This window comes from Fundulus heteroclitus, chromosome 2 (genome assembly GCF_011125445.2).
Source record: "Fundulus heteroclitus isolate FHET01 chromosome 2, MU-UCD_Fhet_4.1, whole genome shotgun sequence".
Taxonomy (NCBI): domain Eukaryota; kingdom Metazoa; phylum Chordata; class Actinopteri; order Cyprinodontiformes; family Fundulidae; genus Fundulus; species Fundulus heteroclitus.
The window spans coordinates 1,509,773-1,532,230 of NC_046362.1; the positions used below are offsets into that span (position 1 = coordinate 1,509,773).

General features: G+C 41.4%; 1 protein-coding gene across 5 annotated transcripts in view; it reads right to left on the reverse strand.

Annotated features, from left to right (window-relative positions):
- Window positions 1–22,458, reverse strand: part of cadps2 (Ca++-dependent secretion activator 2) — a 216,673-nt gene that overhangs the window by 98,954 nt on the left and 95,261 nt on the right. For all 5 annotated transcript variants that reach the window (XM_036145524.1, XM_036145517.1, XM_036145521.1 and 2 more), the window contains exons 13-14: window positions 15,573–15,674; window positions 2,514–2,577 (exon numbers count right to left, since the gene is read on the reverse strand). In XM_036145524.1, the coding sequence (XP_036001417.1) occupies window positions 2,514–2,577; window positions 15,573–15,674 (166 nt within the window). The remainder of the gene's footprint in view (window positions 1–2,513; window positions 2,578–15,572; window positions 15,675–22,458) is intronic.

The following is a 22,458-nucleotide window of genomic DNA, read 5'->3' on the forward strand; positions in this document are numbered from 1 at the left end:
GGCACAAATAAAAATGTTTTATGAAATGAACAAACAGAATAAATCTAGTACAAATGATTTACACAAATTGTGTTATATTTAAAGAATGGGGCATGGGTGTAATCGGCGCAGGGTACAAGTGGGACATGTTCTTCACAATTCTTGTACCTGTGTTCTCTGTCCCCTGCACTTTTTCCAGCCGTTACAAGCGTTTGATCCATTATCAACATGTGGTAACGTGTTTTTCCGAGCCGTCTTTAAACACACCATCAGCATGCACATTACTAACGTGGGCATCCGGTGGATCACCAACAGGAGATGTGTTGCTGAGTGGTGCTGCAAGGGGTGTATCAGAATCATGTTCTGCAAACCAGCCAGAGCCACCAAATGGCTTTTTTCAAACAATCCGTGTAAGTTGAGTAATGCTGTTGCATCCAGATGTTAGCTTAATGATGACTAGTTAATACGTGCTGATATATCATGTTAAGCTAGTTAACAAGAATACTAATTGTGTTACCTATGTTACATTCCTTGCTAGTTAGTTAATATGAGGAACAAACCCAATCCTCTTTAACTTCTGTACAGTAGTTGCACTCACTATGGCTTTCCACATATTTAAAATAAATCTCTGTTGCAACAATACAAAGAGCAGAGTCAGGGAAGAGACATTTCATGTGGCACTTAATGATCTGGCTACTCATGTAGATGTTCGAGGGTCATTGTGCCAACTCAACCAGAGTTTGGAAGCTAAAACTTTTGATTTTGTTAGTATTACAGTAGTTTAAAAAACTAAAGTCAGTCCCCTGGTGCTGTACTGTGGCCGTTAGTGATTACGTAGTTCTTTAGCCACTAAGGAGAGGAACGAGAGGATGATAAATCTCTGTAAGAATGTTTCCCCCTCATTTCTGAGATAATGGTTAGACCCCTGAATGAGGGCAAAATTCACTCAGATGCCTCACAGGGCACAGGAAGTGTGGTCACCAGATCCCCAAAAGAACCACTGAATAATTTACATGTCAACTGATTTGTTGGGAGTGATGCCAGAAAAAAGTATTTTTCTCTTCCCCACATCAAAAACATAACATGAGTTGAGTTTTCTAAACCCATCTACGACTTCAACTGGAGCCATGGACCTTTGTGACATCAAATTAAGATTGAATTTTTCAGTAAACACTCCAGGTAGTTTTGAATGAAGCAAATAATAAACATGTGGAAAAAACACCTCATGTCCACAGTTAAGTATGGAGGAGAATTTGTGATTCTATGGGCCTCTTTCTCTAATTCGAGATAATTCAGTAAACAGAAACTGAGTCTTTCACCAGGGTAATGTTTCAAAACATGTGGTCAAATTTAGGAGAGATATAACTCAACAAACAAAATCAACTTTTTCCACACCCATCTTTGTCTCGAACTTGCAGAGAACATACCGGGTGAGGCGAAGAAAGGAGGGCATCATGGAGGACTGCACCATCTAGTCTGTGCACATAGAAATGATCATAGATCTCTCTCTCAATGTGTGCTCCAACCTTGGAAAACACTAAGTAATGTCCATTTGGCAAAAGAAGGTTGTTCCAAAACTGGAACCAGCCTAGCCATCAAATATGTCTGTGTCAGCCCTGTTATAACTTCAAGCATCGATAGAGCTTGAAGTTACCCAATTGTTTGCACAATCACGAACAGCAGTATGGAAAAAAGTCTTTCTCTGATTGCAGACACCATCCCCATTTAGAGTAAGATTTATCAGTGTAGACTGAAAAAGTCAGATATAGAAAAAAATGAAAGAAAAGCTTGGGTCTGACTCCAAAACAGTGAGAATTGGGCAAAGGAGTACCCAGTTTACTCTTCTATTCATTGTAAGTATTATATTCCATCACTAGCCCCTGAATATATTTCGGCACTGATGGACAATGTCTCCCACCGCATGCATGGAGCTGTTACAGAGCTAAAGGGCTCCTTCAGTGACAGACTGCCGCATCCCAGATGCTCTAAGCAGCGCTTCTGCAGGTTGTTTTCTTCCAGCTGCTGTCAGACTTTATAATCTCTGCTGCTCACAACAGACTGTTCACATAATGCTAATGGTTGCACAGCTCTGATCCAATCATCAACCATTTAGACTGTCCCTATATGCTAAGGTAACTTGCACATGCCTTAGCTACTTCCGGATGCTGCTGCACTATCATGCACATTGCCTATCGTAGTATTGTGTATGTAAAGAGAATGGAGTCTTTTCCTCTGTAAAAAATGTATTTCCCACTGTGCAATATTTTATATTTATTTACTCTGGTATTTACTTTTTATCTTCTGCTCATAGTGTTTCTTAAGAACTATTTTTAGATTAGACTAGTTTGGTCTTTTTTCTTCTTTTATTACTAATAATTGTGTGTAACTCTGTGTTTGCCACTGTTATACCCAAATCTCCCCACTGCGGGCCAATAAAGGAATTCTTATCTTATCTTACATACAAGACTCAGGGCTATGCTACAAAGCTGACTGCAAACATTAAAAGGCAAAAGTACTTCAGAGTCTTCTCTCACCCTTTCCAGAAGCGAAAGTGTTGCTTTCAAGGCCCCATCTGGTCGTCCAAAGGGAAAGCAGTACCTGCAGAGAAAAAAAATGTAGGTGGGCATCACATTAAGAAACAATCTCAAGGACAACTATGTGGAGAAAAAGAGACAAAGGAAGATTGGAAAATTGGAGAAGCACAGTACATATTAGAGAGCATAAACAGATGGCTGCCTTCTTTTGTCTAATTACTTTGATGAAAGGAGCTTTTCTCACCTCATTCTCCATCTGAACACAGATGAGGCAGTTCATGAAGGTTTCACGTTGCTAATTGACAAGTGAACAGTACTTAATAAACAAAGGAAAGCGGTCACACAGGTCAGCCATTTATGAGACAAAAAAACCCAACAGGCAGATGTTCTGTTCTGAGGAACAGAAGTGATCCAACTAAGCAAATGCAAAAAACAAAAAACAACAACCATGAACTGGGTTTGAAAATTCAGCACATTCATAAAGACAGCAGTTCATGATGTTCTTTTAAAAGAATGAGAAATTCATTAAAAGTCAAGGATAATAAAGGTGCTTAATTGAAATGTATTATAGGTATGCAATCATAACACAAAAATGTACAATACGTGATAAAGCCAACTGAAAGCATCTAAAATAACACTTATTGCTGACAGATTAAACTATGGTTATCAGCTAGTAAAATATCAATCTAAAAACAAAAGCTGTTTTCACTGTGACCCAAAAAACATTAAGATTTGTTGATTGTGAAGTAAAACCAGTATCTTCAAACTCTGAAAAGTGAGATCTATTTTCAAACTGAATATTGTGATCACACATTATAAATTTAAGAGTTTAAAGATTCTGGTTTTACTTCTCAATCAACAAATCCCAAAGCTGACATATTTTGAATGTGATAAAACTCGAACATTTTTAGGGGGAAACAAAATTAAATATTAATGTATTTGTTAATATCATTTTATGAAATTCCAACTTTAAAACATGTGTCCAACATAGGGGTGGGCAATTAGTTCACCCAAAGGGACAGATGAGAAGATTGTGTTTGAGGACTGAGATCTGAGCTGTTATTCCAAAAATGCATTTGACAAACTCGAAATATTACTTTTGTGGTAATCATTGTAACTAAATGACAACAGGCAATATACCATAATGATACCTGACACTTTATAATATCGCCCAGTAAATAATTATATTTTAGAAAAAAAATTGTCACAGAAATACAAACTGCAAATTCTTGTATTTCACTGTATGTTTGATCAGATTATGTTAGTAAAACAATGAAAACAAATGACCACTGAGAGCTGGGTCTGTTGTCCACATTGATAACCCCTTTTACAGTAAATACCTAGCATTAAGGCTGCACGCTATTGAATCCAACAAGCTGAATATCCTGTTGGCATGCAAAGTGTGGGCCATGTCAACATTCCAAGCATTCCTATATTATATTTTTAATAAGGACACTAATATGGCTATAATTATATATTGCACAATTGTTTCCTATACACTATATTGCCAAAAGTATTGGGATTTTACACAAATGTTAACATTAACAACGTCTCATTCTTGAACCATGTGGTTTAATATGCAGTCAGACCCTTTGCAGCTGTAACAGCTTTAAGTCCTCTGCAAAGGCTTGCAACAAGGTTCAGGAGAGTGTTAGTTGGGATCTTTGACTATTCTTCCAGGAGAGCATTTATAAGGTCAGACACTGATGCTGGACAGGAAAGCTTGGCTCACCTACTACACTTTAATCCTTCCCAAAGGTGTTCCATCAAGTTGACTCCAGTCAAGTTCCTCTCCACTAAACCCACTAGTCCATGTCTTTGTGGATCTTACTTTGTGCATTAGTGTGCAGTTATGTTGGAACAGGAAGCGTTTATCCCCAAACTGTTTCCATGGGGTTTGAAGGACAAAATTGCCCAAATCGTCTGAAACATACATTAAGTGTAAAAACTTCCAGGTCATCCATTTTCACCTTACCAGTTACTTCTTAACACAGTTCGCCAGCTTATAGAGATGCTGTACTCAAAGTCCCTACCTAATTTTTGTTGTAAGGATTCCAGACTTCTCCAGGGTTTTCCAGAATACAAAGTAACCCAGTGCCTAGGTCACCAATGGGAGGTGGAAGCAGGGGTGTCATATGGGGATGGATGAGTTAGTACAATTCCAAGGGCCCCTGATTGACAGGGGCCCCAAAAAAGAAGATTTTAAATATATATATGAGCTTTTGAGATGATTTACATTTTTTCCTATGGGGTACCCCTGGTTGGAAATGAAGGAGGTTAAAACCTTAATGGTTGGCAGTGGTGCCGGGAACAACAACTCTCAAGCCATTTCAAGTTGTCTGCAGAAGCTCTGAAGACATTTGCTGCCCAGACCTTTGATTACAGACCCTGCAGAGTAAAGCAATGATGTTCAAAAGTTTCTATAACACATGTGTAAGTGCTGTTTTAAGAAAAAAATGCATTTTTGTGAGTAGGACCGGAAAAGAACAACCTCTATTACTTTCTTTTAATTCAGACTGGCAAATTGAAAACATGTGTAATCATGTAATTGGTAATTACCTTTAAATGGGGATGGGAATAAATAGTGATATGAATTAAAGGCAATAAAGATTAGAAGCTGTAGTTAACTTTTAATTTGAATTATTTTGTGCTCTCCCTAATCTAAACCAAACATTGAAAATCCTGTTTTTGTCTAGGAGAACATTAGCCTAATCCCAGCACAGTCTCGGCCATTGTTTACCACCATTAGCCTCTTGCTGAGGTGAGTTAGTAATGACTCCCGCTGATAAACCCCCCCAGGCCCCCAAATGGCCCCTCCTTTCTGCCCTAGGGCCAGATGGAGGGCCCCTCTGAGGCATGAAGTGTTTAAAGTGCTAAGCTTCAGAATATTTAATGGCACAGGTCCATTCAGTTGAGTGTTGCTCAAGGTCTTGGAGCTGTTGCTTTCACACCACGCTCACAATGAGTTCACACAGTGGTGGCGGTACTGAATGGCCGCACACAGATGCTAGGAGGTCTCATCAGCCACTGAACACGAATCTCCTGCACCTGTTTTGTGTCGTTGATGAGGCTAAAATACCCCCACTGCTTTATGTCATCACAGCTAAGTTAAGGGAACAAGATTTTAAGGATAGGGGTGTCCCGGGGGCCACTTGTGGCCCTTGGAATGATTTTGTGCTGCCACAGACTGTAATTCTTGTTGCTGAGAATAGCCTTTGAACATTGACGGAAAAAAAAAATCTAAAATAGTATATCTTTCTTTTGAAAAGGAAAACATGTGAGATTCATTACATATTTTGGATTTAACATGAATTATAGATAAAAAACATTAGACTACTTTCTTTCATCCTATCATCATTGTTTAGTTTAAAGGGGCCAAGTCATGTATTTTGAAAGAAAACACACAAAAAAGCATATATTCTTCTTCACATAAAACAATATTTGTTGTTATAGTGTTCACTATGTCCTTTTTTAGCCTGGAAAGAATTTTGCACCGGGTGCGATCAGTACACAAATGTTGTGCCATCATCTGGCAGTACCGCAGAACTATCAGAGAGCAAGATGGCAACAATTGACACAGCTACTATAAGAGCCAGTAGACCATCCTGCACTGCCTGGCAGTAAACTGTAAGCTCGGCATGGTCCAAGACCAACCTGATCTACAAGGTTACTTAATGTCTTTTTGCTCAACTCGCTCGACTCCATTGCTTCTCCTTGTTTACTCATTGCGCACATGTGCAATATCATATTTCCATTCATGTGGTCTTATTATGGTAAATATACACAAAAGCACTTTGTTTACTAAAAACAGAGCAAAATTAAAGTGTAAAACACAGAAATAAAATATAAAACACCAACAGGACACGATCATTTAATTGGAAAACCTTTGTATGCTACCTAGAGTGAGCTACTGGCATCAAAAGTCAGTGCGTGACAAGCCCCTTCAATGTTGAACATATCAAAGCAATAAATAAATAAATGGTACCACAATACAATTAGTGTTTGCATTTTATCTAAAATAGCTTTGTGGCTCCCAAGCAATTTCCACTTTACAATGCTGGCCCATGTTTGTACACCACTGTTTTAGGAAGTTCTCCTCCGGAGACAGATTGGTTTTCTTCTACAGAGTGGTGTTCTGAAATAAAAAAAATATATATACAAAATGACAACTACAAAGCTGATTGAATCATGATATAGTAATAATAATGTGATAAATGGGTTTGCCTATGATTTCTAACATTTATGTGGTGTTATATGCAAAACAATTTAGGTGAGGCAAAATATCCCCTTGTCTTCTGTAAGAATTGGGATATTTTGGTCCAAATCCTGATCTTAGAAACTTTGTTAGCTGTCTTGTAGTTTTGAGAGTGCTGTATAGATACAGTGGTATGGTATGGCATGACTGAAGGAAGGAGGAATAGAGAAATGTAAATTAATGAAATGTAAATGAAACAAGTTTGGTTTTCCAAGAAAGATGATAGTCCCAAACATGCAGCCAAGGAACCTTTTGATTTCAATTAGTTTCAAATGAAAAAAGTAAAACTTCTAAAATGGTCTACTCAGTCAGAGCTGTCTCCAATGACAAATCAATGGAAAAAACTGAAGATCAGTAGGCATAGAAAGGATCTCCAGAACCTTCAAGTTTTAAAGACAGTTTGTGTGGAAGAATGGATCAAAACCTTACCTGATAAAGGCACGGGACTAGTTTCTCTATAAAGGAGTGTGCAAATTCTTAGTTATCCGGGTCAGAACTAGGGTTAGGGTAATCCGGGTCATTGCAACAGCAAACAAGGTTAAATCCGAGGCAACTGGACTGTCACTCAGTTCTTTCAGAAAACGTTTCGACACCCATCCTGGAGTATTTGTCAATATTACTTTGTATTCTGGTGGCTCGCACTTGAGCAGCCTGAATTCTTCTGGAAGTTTTGTGATTTTTGGTATTTTTTAGATCTAATAGCAGCATTGGATATTTTTGACCACAGTATTCTAATAGTCTGTTTGGAACATTTGTTGGGGCTCAAAGGTGCAGCATTGGAGTGGTTTTGTTCAGACCTGCACGACAGAAGATTCTGTGTGTATACAGAAAACTAAGTCCATTTAAGCACCTCTTGCCTGTGGAGCTGTGGTTCTCAATGTTTGATTTATGGTGCCCTGCTTCTTTCCTTGCATCTACCATTAAGGTTGATTTTGAGAAATCTTTTCACTGTTAGGCAGATCACTGATTATCTTCCTATAAAGCAACACTATGTATGCTCCATTCAACCTGTCCTAAAGTGCCTTGATGACATCAAAGCATGGTTAGCCATGAATTTTCTGAGCTTCAATGAAAAGAAAACAAAGGTTATTTATTATGTCCTAACAGTAATTCACTAACCCCTCTTCCAAAACGTGGTGATCTGGAACCAAATGTTAAACAACAGGTTACAAATCTTGGTATAACTCTGGATTCAGATTTAAAGTTAAACAAGCAGGTCAGCAGTGTTTTGCTGAAAGGTTTCTTTCAGTTGTGCCAGGTTGCCAAACTAAAACCAATCATCTCAAAGCATGACTTGGAGATTATAATCCAATGCTTTTATGACAATTTGGTTAGATTATTGCAATTAAGTTAGTGCTAGGATCAGACGAGCCTCTCTTTCATGCCTTCAACTTGTTCAGAATGCTGCTGCTTGTCTTTTAATAGGACTGGGCGATAAAGAAAAAAAGCGTCTTGATAAAATAGAAATTGTACTGATTGATATCGATAATTATCAACAAATTCAAAACATGCATTTAAAGTGCAGCCCTGACCAATTTATGATGTTGTTTGTGACCTATTTTTACATACAGTACACACAAACAATGAATTCAAACTCGGGCCTTCATACAACCAACTTTTTACCAAAACTGCAAGTTTGTAAAAAAAGAACTAGTGCTCTCTGAACTCTCTGAAGGGGGCAGAGTTTGGTGACAAAGCATTCCTGGGTCTGTGTTTGTGATTGGTTGGGAGGATGTAATGACTGTAGTATTACCCACATGGCTTTAAATGTGTTGTTACTGAAAAGTGGTATATAAAAAAACTTACCTTACATTAGAATGCAAAAGGAAGGAATCTTTTTTTTACCTTTTTTTTCCTCTTCTTTATATATATATATATATATATATATATATATATATATATATATATATATATATATATATATATATATATATATATATATATATATATATATATATGTGTGTGTGTGTGTGTGTGTGTGTATTGTCAGGGTTCTCTGTGTTTTCCGTGCATGCCAGAAGGTCTGCGGGCCCTGGTGGGCCGTCGGCCATTCACGAGGTGGCATGATTGTCGGGTGTGCGCGGCCCCTTTCACCCTGTTCATTGTAGGCCTACATTATCTCTCGGCCCACTAATAAGCCAAATGCAGGGTTTCCCGCAGCGGCCGCCTCGCCAAACTCACGCTACCGCCTCGCCAACATTCCAAAAAAAAAAAAAAAAACTCGATATGCTTTCATGTTTATTTGACGTTAACACGCGGTTTGTTGATGCTGCTTTTGCGTGTGCATATACTGAATGGCAGGGAAAAAACACATGGATACGCCCCCCCCACCCTCGGTCCGCGCAAAACTTGTCGTCGTCTCCCCCGCCCCCCCTCCCGCTCCGCCTGTCGGTCCGCGCAAAAGTTGTCGCGCCCCCCCCGCCCCCCCAACTCACCGCCTCGCCTAAGCAAATTCCTGCGGGACACAATGAAATGCTTCTTGGTTCAGTTTTTATGCATATTAGAGTTAGAGTTCAACACCAATGGGGCTACAAACTTGCGTGTTATTTCCGTGCATGTGAAGTTATATCTGTGTGTTGCAGGCGCGTGCGTGCGCGTCCCCATGTGGGCCGCTGGTTGGTGAAAATGCCAGGGCCGTTTTTTAATCCCAGTCCGTCACTGCTGGGGGGCGTGGCCCACACCTGCAGCTCGTCAGGACCGTCTTCCCACTGGCTTCTTAAGGAGTGCTCAGACAGATGGAAGACGCCAGAGTGTTAACCCAGTCGTGGTATGCCGTGGCCTCTGACCTGTCTCCTGAACCTCATACCTGTGAGTCTTTTGGAATCCTGTTTTTGGTCTAATGTTTGTCTCCTGTTGTTCTTAGTTTTTCGTGTTTGGATTTACTCACCTGTCTTAGCGTTGTGCTCAAAGAACCAGCTCCTCAGAATCCCCGCCGCTCAGATTTTGCTCTGGCATCTCACATCATACGCCCCTGGTGATACCAAGCCGGGCGTGAGACCCCCTTTCCTGGATTCACCTGGTTCACTCGCAATACTCTGGTTCTTCCATCTGCTCCTCCCGTCTACTGTGGTGCGCTCCGGATCCCTCGGCAGCATTACCATCTGTCAGCCCTCCAGTCACTTAGCCACCTGTTACCATCAACGAGTTACGTTCACAGAGTTCACTCGTCACTTACTCTCCCCGGATAGGTCTTCTCGACTAAATGGTAAGTGGTGCAGCTTCTGGTATTTTCCCCTGGTTCGTTCTTCCGGAATATTATTCCTCCTTCTTTCCGCAGTCGTTCCAGCACTGCCGTTCAGACCTCGCCCGAGCCACACGTAGTGTCTTTTTCATTGCCTGAGCCTTTAAAAAACATCTTTAAATTGTTCCTGTCTCCCGTCTGAATCTGCATGTGGGCTAAACACTTAAAAACCATGACAGAAGAAAACTCTGACCAACAAAGCCCAGCAGATGCATTCGGTTGGCAATTAGCCGCTCAGCAGAAACAATTACAGGCGCTCGGTTTAGCAGTTAACTCGACGCAGGAACAATTACAGCTAGTCGCCGCTCAGCTTAGCCAGCTGACGGCATCCCTTACTTCCGCATCGAGTCAGCCTGTCACTCAGGCTCCTAGCGCTCCACCCCCTGCTACTGTGACAGCTGTAGCAACCCCCGCTCTCCGAAAACTCGTCACCGAGTCCTGAGAAGTTTTCGGGAGAAAGTGGAGATTGTGGTGGTTTCCTTTTCCAGTGTAACCTCGTTTTTCATCGTTCCCCCCCGAACCTTTTCCACCGACCAAGCCGAAATCTCATTCGTGTTGCGACTCCTAACAGGTATAGCCCTTAGATGGGCAGCGTCTCGTTTCCCAGATTGTCAATCGTTCGGATGCACCTTCTTGGAATTTATCAGCGAGTTTAAGAGTCTTCTCAGCCGAATTGGATCCAGTACAACAATCTCGCTCATTACTCTCTCTAAAACAGCGCGGACGACGCGTCTCTGATTTCTCTGTAGAATTTCACACATATACCGCTGCCACCGGCTGGGAAGCCAGGCCTTTAAAGGCAAGTCTTTTTTTCAAGCATTGGACGAAAATTTGACAGATGAGTTAGCTCGAGTTGAAGAGCCAAGCACGTTCAAGGATTTGGTCACGTTACCTGGATTCCCGATTACGTAACCGGAACCAGGGGCCGAACTGATAGACCTATACGGCCATCTGGCCTATTCTTCACAGGGAATAGGTTCGCAGCGGCCAGTAGTAACCACTACCATTGCCCCTGAACCCATGCAGATAGGCCGTGTTCATTTAACTAGTGAGGGACGTCAACAACGGTTCTCCGAAAATCAGTGCCTTTACTGTGGCTGAGAGGGACATTTTGTAAGATTCTGCCCTGTACGACCAAAAGACCGGGTCCGTCGCCTGTAGTGGGGAAGACGACGGACCGTTGTAGAATTTCCTCCCCCAAATCTTTTGAAAATCCGGTCCAGTCTCGTTTTTGTCTACCTGTAACTTTGTTTTTTGACCGAGACAGTTTTAATGTCTCAGCGTTAGTTGACTCTGGCACCGATTTTAACCTGATCGACCAAGGATTAGTCACCCAGCTTCATATTCAGACCATTCCGTTATCTGCGCCTCTCAAAGTTACCGCTTTAGATGGAGAGAAAATGACATTATTCACACATCAGACTAAACCTCTAGAAGTAATGGTGTCCAGTAATCACCGAGAACTCCTTTTTTTGTTTTTCCAGTCAAACTCCCCTGTGGTTTTTGGTCTGGCATGGTTAACTATTCACAACCCTCATTTAAATTGGGCCGAATCCCGGCTAGAATCCTGGTCTCCTGCCTGTCATTCACGATGCTTACAGTCCGCTCAGCCAGTCTCTTATCCCTCTAATTCCTCCCCTGAATCAAAGGATACTATAGACCTGACACGTGTTCCAGAGCAGTATCACAATCTGCGTTTTGTTTTTAGTAAGAGTCGGGCATGCTCACTTCCTCCTCATCGCCCATACGATTGCGCCATAGATTTGCTACCAGGGGTTCTGCTACCCTCCAGCCGCCTCTACAACATCTCAAGGTCTGAACGTCAGGCACTCGAGAAGTACATAGGTCTCTTTCGGCTGGATTAATTCACCCTTCCTCCTCTCCATTAGGTGAGAGTTTATTTTTTGCCGGAAAGAAAGATGGTTCCCTCTGGCCGTGTATCGACTATCGAGGGCTAAATCAGATCACTGTTAAGAATAAATACCCGCTTCCCCTGTTGTCTTCTGCCCTAGAACCAGTCCAGAAAGCCGTTATTTTTACCAAGCTCGACTTGCGTAAGGCTTACCATTTGGTCCGGGTTCGTCAGTGAGACGAATGGAAGACGGCTTTTAAGACCCCGCTTGGTCACTTTGAATACTTGGTTATACCGTTTGGCTTGTGTAATGCTCCGTCCGTCTTCCAGGCATTAGTTGATGACGTCCTACGGGATTTTTTGAACGTCTTTATGTTTGTCTATTTAGACGATATTCTGATTTACTCTAGTGATCCAGATCAGCACTGACAACATGTTCGCTTAGTCTGCCAACGCCTCTTAGAAAATCGTCTGTTTGTCAAAGCAGAAAAGTGCGAATTCCATCAGAGTTCTGTTTCTTTTCTGGGTCTCATCTTAGAAGGAGGACAGTTCAGATCAGATCCAGAAAAGATTAAAGCAATAGTAGAGTGGCCAATCCCAGACTCCAGGAAGCAAGAATAGGTAGAAAAAGATTCTTGGGTTTTGCTCATTTTTACAGACGCTTTATTAAAAACTACAGCCAGATCGCATCCCCTCTGCATACCTTAACCTCCACTAAGGTCCCGTTTGTCTGGAGTTCTGAGGCTGAAGCCTCATTTTCTAAGCTTAAGACTAGATTTTCACAAGCCCCCATACTCATTCACCCTGATCCAGCTAAACAATTCACCCTCGAGATAGATGCATCTGATACAGGTGTTGGAGCTGTATTATCTCAACAGTCTGAGTCCGATAACAAGCTTCATCCTTGTGCCTTTTTCTCTCGCCGGCTGTCTCCAGCTGAGCAAAACTATGACGTTGGGGACCGTGAACTGGGGACCGTGAACTTGTTGGCTATTAAGTTAGCGTTAATCCCCGTCAAGCCCGCTGGTCTCTGTTTTTCTCCAGATTTAATCTCTCCATAGCCTATCGTCCCGGCTCCAGAAACATCAAGCCTGATGCCCTCCCTCGACAGTTCGCACCTCAGGAGAAGGAGCCGGCGCCCATTCTTACCCCCACATGCACTGTTGGAGCTTTACGTTGGGATTTGGAGGATCGGATAAACCAAACTCCCACGTTTCACCTGCCACTGGACATTCACCTTTTGAAATAGCTCTCGGATATCAACCTCCTCTCCTACCTGCCGATGAACTCCAGATACCGGTATCATCAGTCAACCAGTACATCAATCGCTGTCAGGAAACTTGGAGATCCACCATCACTACCCTCACTCGCACCGCAGAATAGAACAAGAGGTTCACCGACCGGCGCCGTGTACCTGCCCCCTAGTATCGCCCCGTTCAAAAGGTCTGGTTATCATCTAGAGACGTATTAGCTAATCCATCTGCCAAGAAACTTGCATTCATTGGACCCTATGAGATTGAAACCGTCATCAGTCCCACCTCCGTCCGTCTGCGCCTGCCTTCTCACTCCCGAGTTCACCCAACCTTTCATGTTTCCCAAATTAAACCAGTTATTGAGTTATTATAAATTTATAATATTATCTTAAGAGACATGCCGATAATCACCGTCTCGCTGAAGGGGGAGACTGGGGTGAAAATCGGGCTAAGAATCCTGCCGTGTGAACCAGCCTTAAAGTGATGATGGAGTTGTTATATTAGTCGACTATTAAATTGGTTGCAGCCCTATATTCACAGTAAGAAAATGTCTGGATAATGGTGATTTTAGATAACCTTAAGCGTGTAAATAATTATGACCCTGCCATGCTTTTAGCAACTGCTAAAAAGTTCCCCCGGTGTCCTTTTCCTTGTTCTCTGAGAAGCTATCCTGAGAGCCCACCATGCTCTGTACATCAGTAGCAACAATCCCTGACCACAATGGCATCACACCCTGCAACAACACCAGAACTTTAATTAGCTGGGTCAGGATTGGAGCTCCGTGCTCAAAGATTAGTGTAATGCTACCACCCCAGAGTAGCATTGTATGCAGAGTATGACTTGAACACTCATGATTCAAATTGTTAGCACAGTGGTTATCCCCACACCTACCCTACCCTCTCATACTGCACCTGGGGCCTACAGACGTTGCCACTACAATTTTTTTGTTTGTCATGGTTTGACCATAAAAGCATCCATCAGCTTTTAGCTTTAGAGATATCTCCAAATCAGAGTATGCTCTACATGAAAGACACTTACAGCTCATTACTTCCCATTCCCCAATTCAATTTCAATTCAGAAAATCCTCATTAGTTCCCCCGGCCCCTGGGTTCATGAGCGACAGTTTCAAGTGATTTCACTTTGCATGGGCGGGACAACGCACAATGCAAACATAAATAAAGTAAACGATTTTACTGCAGTTTTACTACAGTGGCACACTGGGACTATAGCCCAAAGAGGTCCTGTCTTGCTCTGCCCCGAAGTCACGCGACATGCTCTGCAGCCCCTCAAATGCTTTTTCTTCTCTACTTCTCCTCTGTGCCAGCCAGGCTTTGCTCAGCGTGCGGACCTGGACTGGACCTTTTAACTCATGAACGAGCACTACAGAGCTGACCAGCAGACTTTTTCCCATAAAGCCTGGCCAATGAAGACAAAAACCCTTTGTGGCGTTTAGAACTCAGCAGTCAAATCGAAAAGCCTCTTCCCTCCCAGTATGTCCCACACATTTACCAGATAGATGTGCGGTGCTGTGGCTCTAGCTCGTCAAGTCATTCCTCTGACGATATGAGCCACATCAAATAGGTCCATATAAGTCATGAAGTGATGCTGATGTAGAAAAGTTGAGCGATAAAAAAACAACCTCCTCCAGTAAAGTGCAGCAGCACATTTAAACAATTCTGGCTTCTACTAAAGACGAATATGATAAAATGCTGGAGCGTGATAAGATTACAGAATGTAGCAGAAAACAATCAGTTTCTGCAAAGGTAAGTCATAGAGTGAACCATGGAGGTCTATTGGCTTTCTAGTTCTTTATTTTGATAGATTCAAGATAAGTTTATAAGTTATTTTATTGCAAGGAAAGAAACCGTGGCTTTGTTATAGTTTAACTTAAAGGCTGTACACCGTATGTTGTTGCTGTATATATATTGGCCATCTGAGAATAAAAATCATCACGTTAGCTGTAACTAATATACCTATATTTTTCATTCAAATTTCAATCCAGCTGTTGAAAGTGGGCCAATCTGTACTGTAATCCTCTTTTTAATATTTGCTCTCTATATTTATCACAAATATCACTGCGCAGATGCTTTATTTTCAGAAGTGTTACTGTTAGAAATTATAAGAATTATCTGAGTTTCTAAGAAGAAAGGAGAATAATTTAGGTTTACATGCACTTTACCACAATGGTAATACATTACTGTCATGTTTTCGCTTTTGTACTCTATATTAATATTTAATTGCTCAAACATAATATATGCACTGGTATACAGTGGCTGTTCATTTGGTATTTTAAATGTAACTAATGACAGGTACTCCTAAGAAAATGGTATACTTCTTACAAAATAAATCAATATAAAATCGAATTGTGACCCGAAGAATCAAAATCCAACCTAATTTTGTGGTTCTGAAACAACACCCAGCCCTAGTTTCCATTGTTTCATTCCAATAATGTTCATACCTAAAGTGGGTTATCTGGTTCTCCAACAAAACTATGAGCCGATTTCTGACAGCCTCAAACTGCTCCTTCTCCTCCAAAGTCACTGTCCCCGTTCCATCAGGCCTGAGAAGACAAAAGAATAGACAGGGACCATCAGCTGAATCTGCCGTAACATGATAGCTGGACAATACAAACTCATGGAAGAAAGGAGCCTGACATGAAGACATATGGTAGTTTTATCTGGGTACACCCTGGATAGGTCAGCAGTCTATCTCAGGGCAACACAGAGACAAACAACCATTCTCACACACACTTGAGTTTTAAATTTAATAAATAAAATTGTATATATATATATATATATATATATATATATATATATATATATATATATATATATATACACATATATATATATATATATATATATATATATATATATATATATATATATATATATATATATATAAATAAATCCACAGGAATACGATATCATAAAAGAACGATCACTTTGTTACATTGTTGTTTGACTACAATTGCTGTATTTCATTTGTACTTTTTATCCAAAAAAATTTCAAAAGCCTATTTTAATACACTGTATTTACAAATTTATATTTCTGCAGACGATGCAACATGAAATAACGAGGCCTGTGACAATGTGCTGTCGTATCGGAACATAAACCTTCTTTTTTATAGAACGAACCTGGGGACAGCAAAGATGTAGACAGGGTTAGAAGCATCAAGAAGCAAAAGACACAGTCAGAAAAGATTAAAGGAATAATGAAACTGATTTCAAACAGCTCAGGGTCCGTCTTTGCCTTTCCTTTCATTTTCATTCTTACAAGTCGGAATGGCTTGTTTTTGCCAAACAAACCAATCAAGCTGCTACACATTCCATCATGACCTCAGAGTCAACCAATCAAACAAGGAGCGTCTAAGACTCATCTCGCTCCTCACAACCCATCTGGCTGGGAGCAGGAAAGGAAGAAAAAAAATGTTAGTTGAATGCTTCATTAATGTTTTTAAATCCTCCGTTCCCCTCTTGCCTTCGTCTGAATAGGCACTCTGGTGAAAAAGGAAAAAAATGCAATCAGTACTCAGAGCAACCAGCCTTGACTTTCTGGGCTTTCACTGCGTGGCTGAAAGAGAAAAGCAGCCTCTCCAAACGGCACTCGCGGTTGCCGGAGGGGAGACGCGCAGAGGTTGTCTTTTAATGAGTTGTTCTTATAAAAGCCTTCAGTGGTTCAGTCTCGGACCATGGCACCGTGAGTACCAACAACTGTGCTCAGCTTCTGTTGATGTATTCCAAACTAACCAAAGTCGAACCTCATATCAGGATGAAAAGGTAGCAGAAAGTTTGGGACACAGTCAGTGGAATCCAGGAAGCTTGTCATTAATCCAGACATGGCATTAACACATGAACACGGTTTATGCTAAAGAACACAGGAGGTACAAATCTATTCTAACATATAGTTGTATAGTCGCGCTAAATTGTTTTAGTGATGCATACATTTCTTTGCTGTGTCTAAATCTGCTCATGTCAGCAAAGTGAAAACCAACCCCAAGTATTAGAGGCTTACATGTAAAAGGGTGAAAAAGCTCTAGGGGTTTTATGGTAGTTTTGAATTCCAAAATTATCCCCAATGATGAATCAAAGCATAAAGTGCCATGAAAATGTATCTCCCCTTGTCACCATCTCAATATTTTTCATGTTTTGTTGCCTCACAACCTGGAATTAAATTGGATTGTTTAAGGATTGTTACAGAACATTTGTACAACTTTGAACAATCATTTCTTCTCTTTAATGTGAACAAAATAACAAAAAAAAAACCTCAGTGTCCATAACTGTTCACCCCCCTAAAGTCAGTACTTTGTAGAGGCATCTTTTGCAGCAGTTCCAGCTGCAGGTGGCTTGGATCAGTCTATGAGCTCGCCACATCTGGCCTCTGGGATTTTTGCCATTCCTCACGGGTAAACTACTTCAGCTCCTTCATGTTGGATGATTTCACTTGTTACCAGCAATCTTAACCACAGTTTCTCAATTGGATTGAAGTATGGACTTTGACTAGACCATTCCAAGACATCTAGATGTTTCCACTTAAACCAGCCAAGTGTTGGTTTAGGTGAACCTCCATCCCAGTCTCAGCTCACAGGCAGATTAACACAGGTTTTGCTCAAGAATATTCTTGCAATAGTAATATCCATCTTCCAGTCGACTGTGACCCGCTTTGGCCCTCTGACCACCACCACCGGGTAGCGGTCAGATGGGCTGGTGGCACCAATGTATGGCAGCTTCACTTCTGTCAGTCTGCCCCAGGCCAGTTATCACCACTGTCATCGTGTGAATGACTGAATGTAGCATGAAGCACTTTGGAGTCCTCTGGACAAGTACATGTCATTCACCATTCTTGGAGTGGTTTAGATGTGATGGTAAGTGCAAAACATCAAGTTTTCCTTGGTGGCCGAAAAGTTCTATTTTACCCTCATCTGACCAAAGCATCTACCTCCACACATTTGGGGAGATGTCTTTTGGCAAACTGAAAACATGCCATACACATACTAGTTCTGAGTGCCCATAAGACGGGATGTTTCAGCACTGTTTATATGCACAGAACAAGGTGCAAAGGATCAAGGTAGGAAATGTGCCAGGTCCAGATAGCATCAGCTCCAGGTTCCTGAGGTGATGCACATATCAACTGTGTGGCATCATGGGATACATGTTCAACATTAACCTGAAGCTGGGGACGGTACCACAGCAGTGGAATACCTGCTGTGTGATACCAGTGCCAAAGATCACACATCCGAAGCACCCCACCTTGCATCTGATGAAGACCCTTAAAAGAGTTGTCCTTAACCACCCTTGACCCCGGGTGGCGTCTTCATTAAATCAGCTGCAGTACATCTACCAGCCTAGCATCAGGGTGGATGATGCCATCATCTACCTCCTGCACTGAGCTCTGACCCACCTGGAGAAGTCTCGAAGCATTGTGAGGATCATGTGCTGTGATTTCTCCAGTGCTTTTAATACCATCCTGCCAGGACTTCTGGAAATGCTGGAGATGTCAAGAGTGGACCATCGCCAATCCCAGTGGAAACTGGACTGCCTCACTGGCCACCCACAGTATGCGAGGACACAGGGCTGTGTCTCTTACAGGATGGTCAGAAGAACAGGAGCCCTGCAGGGACCTGTGCTAGCACCGTTCCTGTTCACCTTTTACACTGAAGACTTCATCAACTCACCAGGATACCATCTCCAGAAGTTATCAGATGACTTTGCCAAAGTTGGCCTCATCACAGGTGAGGAGTACTCAGAGTACAGACACTGGATATTTTGTGTTGGCAGAACCATTTCATGATCAACATGGAGACAAATAGGAGGTTGAGGTGATTTTCTACAGGTCCACTCCCACCACACTGGCACCATTGAACATCCAGGGAACTGATGTTGAGATAGTGGACTTTTCTAGGTACCCGGGTGTTCACCTGAACAGTAAACTGGACTGGAGTCACAACATTAAAGCTTTTTTACAGGAAGAGTCACAGCAGACTCTACCTGCTGAGGAGACTGGGGTCTTTTGGACTGTGTGTGTGTGTGTGTGGGGGGGGGGGGGGGGGGGGGGGGGGGTTGTTAGTTTCCTAACAACCATTTTTGACCTTGTGGTGGCATTTTCTGTGGTGTAGTTTGTTGGAGCAGCAGCTTACATACGGCTGACAGGAAGTGGTCAGATAAGCTAATCAGGAAGGCCAGCTCTGGTCTAGGATGTCTCTGTGACCAGGTGGAGGTGGTGGGAGACAGAAAAACTTTAACAAAAATAACATCAATGTTGGACAGAGTCTCCCACTCCATGCAGGACTTTGTTGAAGAGCTCATTCAGTAACAAACTGCTGCATCCTAAGTGAACAAAGAAGCATAATCTCAGATCTTTCCTACCAGCAACTGTTGGACTTTATAACCATCACTGCTTCCAACAAACTTAGTGTTTATCATCTCTGCTGTTTTTGAGCAGTATTTTAATTTTTGTATGGTCCGTTGGTTATGCATAATTATACATACACGTTTTGTAATTTTTTTTAAATCACCCTATTCAGGTGCACATTTCAGAGTAATCAGAGTTTTTAATAACTGTACAGTGTTTTGTATTATGTTTTATACATTGGAAATTTGCCTTAACTATAAAGCTTCTTATTATGATTTAGTTTCTTTTTAAAAAAAAAGTTTTATCCTTGTATATATCTGCTTACTTCCATTTTCCTTTCACTTTGCTACTGGTAAATAAATCTGAATTTCCCACTGAGGGACAAAAAAGATATTTTATTATTTTCTAAAATCTGGTTGTTGATTACTGATTCAACTATAATAAACTAAATTAAATAAACTATAATTATTCAGAGATGTTGAAAAAAATATATACTAAACTGAGAAAAAACATCACTTGTGGAAGAACAGCACTACAACCAAGTTATAAAAAACATATTTCAACTATAATAGTGACCAGTTAATTGCATACATTATAACTGCCATCTCAATACTTTGAGAAAAATTACAACAAATTAAGCTTTACAAAGCTTGTGTTTTACTGGAAGATTGCAGCAGGTTATGATACATTGTGTAAGATGATAAGCACAGCTCTTCATTATTATCCCTCTTCATTTAATTCACAATAAGAGCAGGATTTTCTCCACAAAGGCACCTGTTAGGACAATTTCTAAAACCTGTTGTTCCCTAAATCTGTCAGTGAATTACCACTCCCTCACCATAACAATTATTTAACAAGCACTGCTTAATCCCAAGGGGACATAGGAAATGGGTGTGTGTGCGCTCACTTCTTCTGGTGTTGTGGAAGGAGCTTCATTCACTCTGTAAAACTCCCCCCACCATTAGACTGGCAAATAAAGCCATGATGGGTGTGTGATCAGTGAGAAGAGCTTCGTGGTGGGGTACATGGATGGCTGGCCCCGGGCACCAAGCCCTCTGCGTTAACGCCAGCTGTCCTGTAATCCGAGTTGTTCCTGTTCATCAAATGATCAGTCTGCCGCCCAGGGTCGGATGTCAAAATGAAAACTGACTGATCAGTTTTACAGCCCTTCTTAGTTCTGAATTAAAAAAAGATTCAAAGGGATTTTTTTAAGCTAATGTAAGGAAATCAATTCCAACCGTTGGTTAAAATTTAGTTTAAACTGTTCAAACAGCATACACTACACATTTAATATACATAATTTTGTTCTATAATTCCTAACTATTTTACAAGAACTGGTTTAATGGATGTATATCGCTATTGTCAGATTAATAAATTATTATCGTAAACAAAAATGGACTGTGGATCCACTTATGTCCGAGATTCTGAGGAGATGTCTCCTAACATTCCGCTTGCTTGTAACAGTTGAAACACACACACACACACACGTTAGTTTATATTTATTGGTATGCTTGGAAAGTGATGTCAGTGACAGAAGCTTCAGAGAAATGGTGGCCCATCAACCAACCATGATTTTATAGAGTTAAAATTAAAACATTCAGACAGCATTAGTTAAAATATATCTGAAATCAAGCTTTTCTGTATTTTTTTGTAAATAAATTATAGCAACACTTTGCTCCCTAAATGTTCATGATGATGTGCCTGATGATGTGCCGTTAGCTTTTCAAGGTGTTGGCCTGATTGAGTGATTTGCTTTTATTATGATAACTGACTAAATGTTGTTCAGAACAAAACAAGCCAAGAAATCAGATTTAAAAAAGGTTTGACAAGTCACTTTGTCTGGGTCTTCACTGCTTTTTATGAAAACTTTACAAAGGATAAATGAACACAAAAGCTCACCTCATGAAGGTGTGACAGCGTTGACTCAAATACATTCATGTGTTGAAACATGAAAATTTTTTTCTTCAAAAAAAAAAAAAAAAAACGAGCTCATCGTGAGCTTTCAAATGATACATGAAACTCAATTTGTGCCCCGAATGAGAGGCAGCCTTCACCTCCCAGGAATCGAATTACATCAGAAAATAAATTGCTCAGGGAGCAGGCTGGCAGGAAGCCAAAGGCAAAGCGGACTGAGCTCGGAGAAACACAACACAGTGCAGTGTTTGGTTTGTTAGCTCTCACAGCAGAGCGGGGAGCGACAGCTTGTTGAGGATCAGACACATTGTTGCTGCTAAATGAAGCGATCATGTTGTAGGCGAGGCTGCTGTCAGCAAGCAGCTCCAGGGCTTTTCAGATGCGGGGGGGGGGGGGGGATTTCAGCCTGTAATTCAGCGTCTATGTAGACTTCTGTTACTGTGTTTACATTTGATGCTGCTGGAGTGTAAATGATAAGAACCGTATCTTCGTGCAGGTTCCACCAAACCCTTTGGCTGTTTGCTGCGGATGGCAGCCGATTAGAGTCCTCAGGAGTGGAGCTCGGGGAGCACTGTGGCACAGTCCTGGGTGTGGATGCCACTTCACCTTAAGATGTGCAGAAAAGAGGAGAAGCTGAGTGGCAGGTGATCTTATGTGTCACTTTCCTCCTCCCAATCACCTCTCTGGATACAGTGAGTTGCTGTATGCAGGGCTGGGGGAGGTTAAACCCCCTGTCACATCCTGTGTCTGTGCGGTGTGGATGGCTCAGAAAAGAGAAGATCTGACTTGACATGTGAGAGGGAGGCGGGCGCCCTGCTCCTGGCTCCCGTAATGCTCCTTTAACCCTGATTTCAGTTCAAATGCAGCCACCTCATCAAACTTACACCCAACAGTCAGCTCGCTCAGATGTAGCAGATCAGTCCATATCGGCTAAAACCCTTCATGCTTTACTAAACACACTGAAGCTTAGCATTTGACTGCAACTGTCTCCTTTCAGCTAGAACCAAGAAGCGTGAGAAATTTAAAGTTTGGATACTAGAAAGCCAAACATCTGTTTAGTTATGGAATAATACTACTTA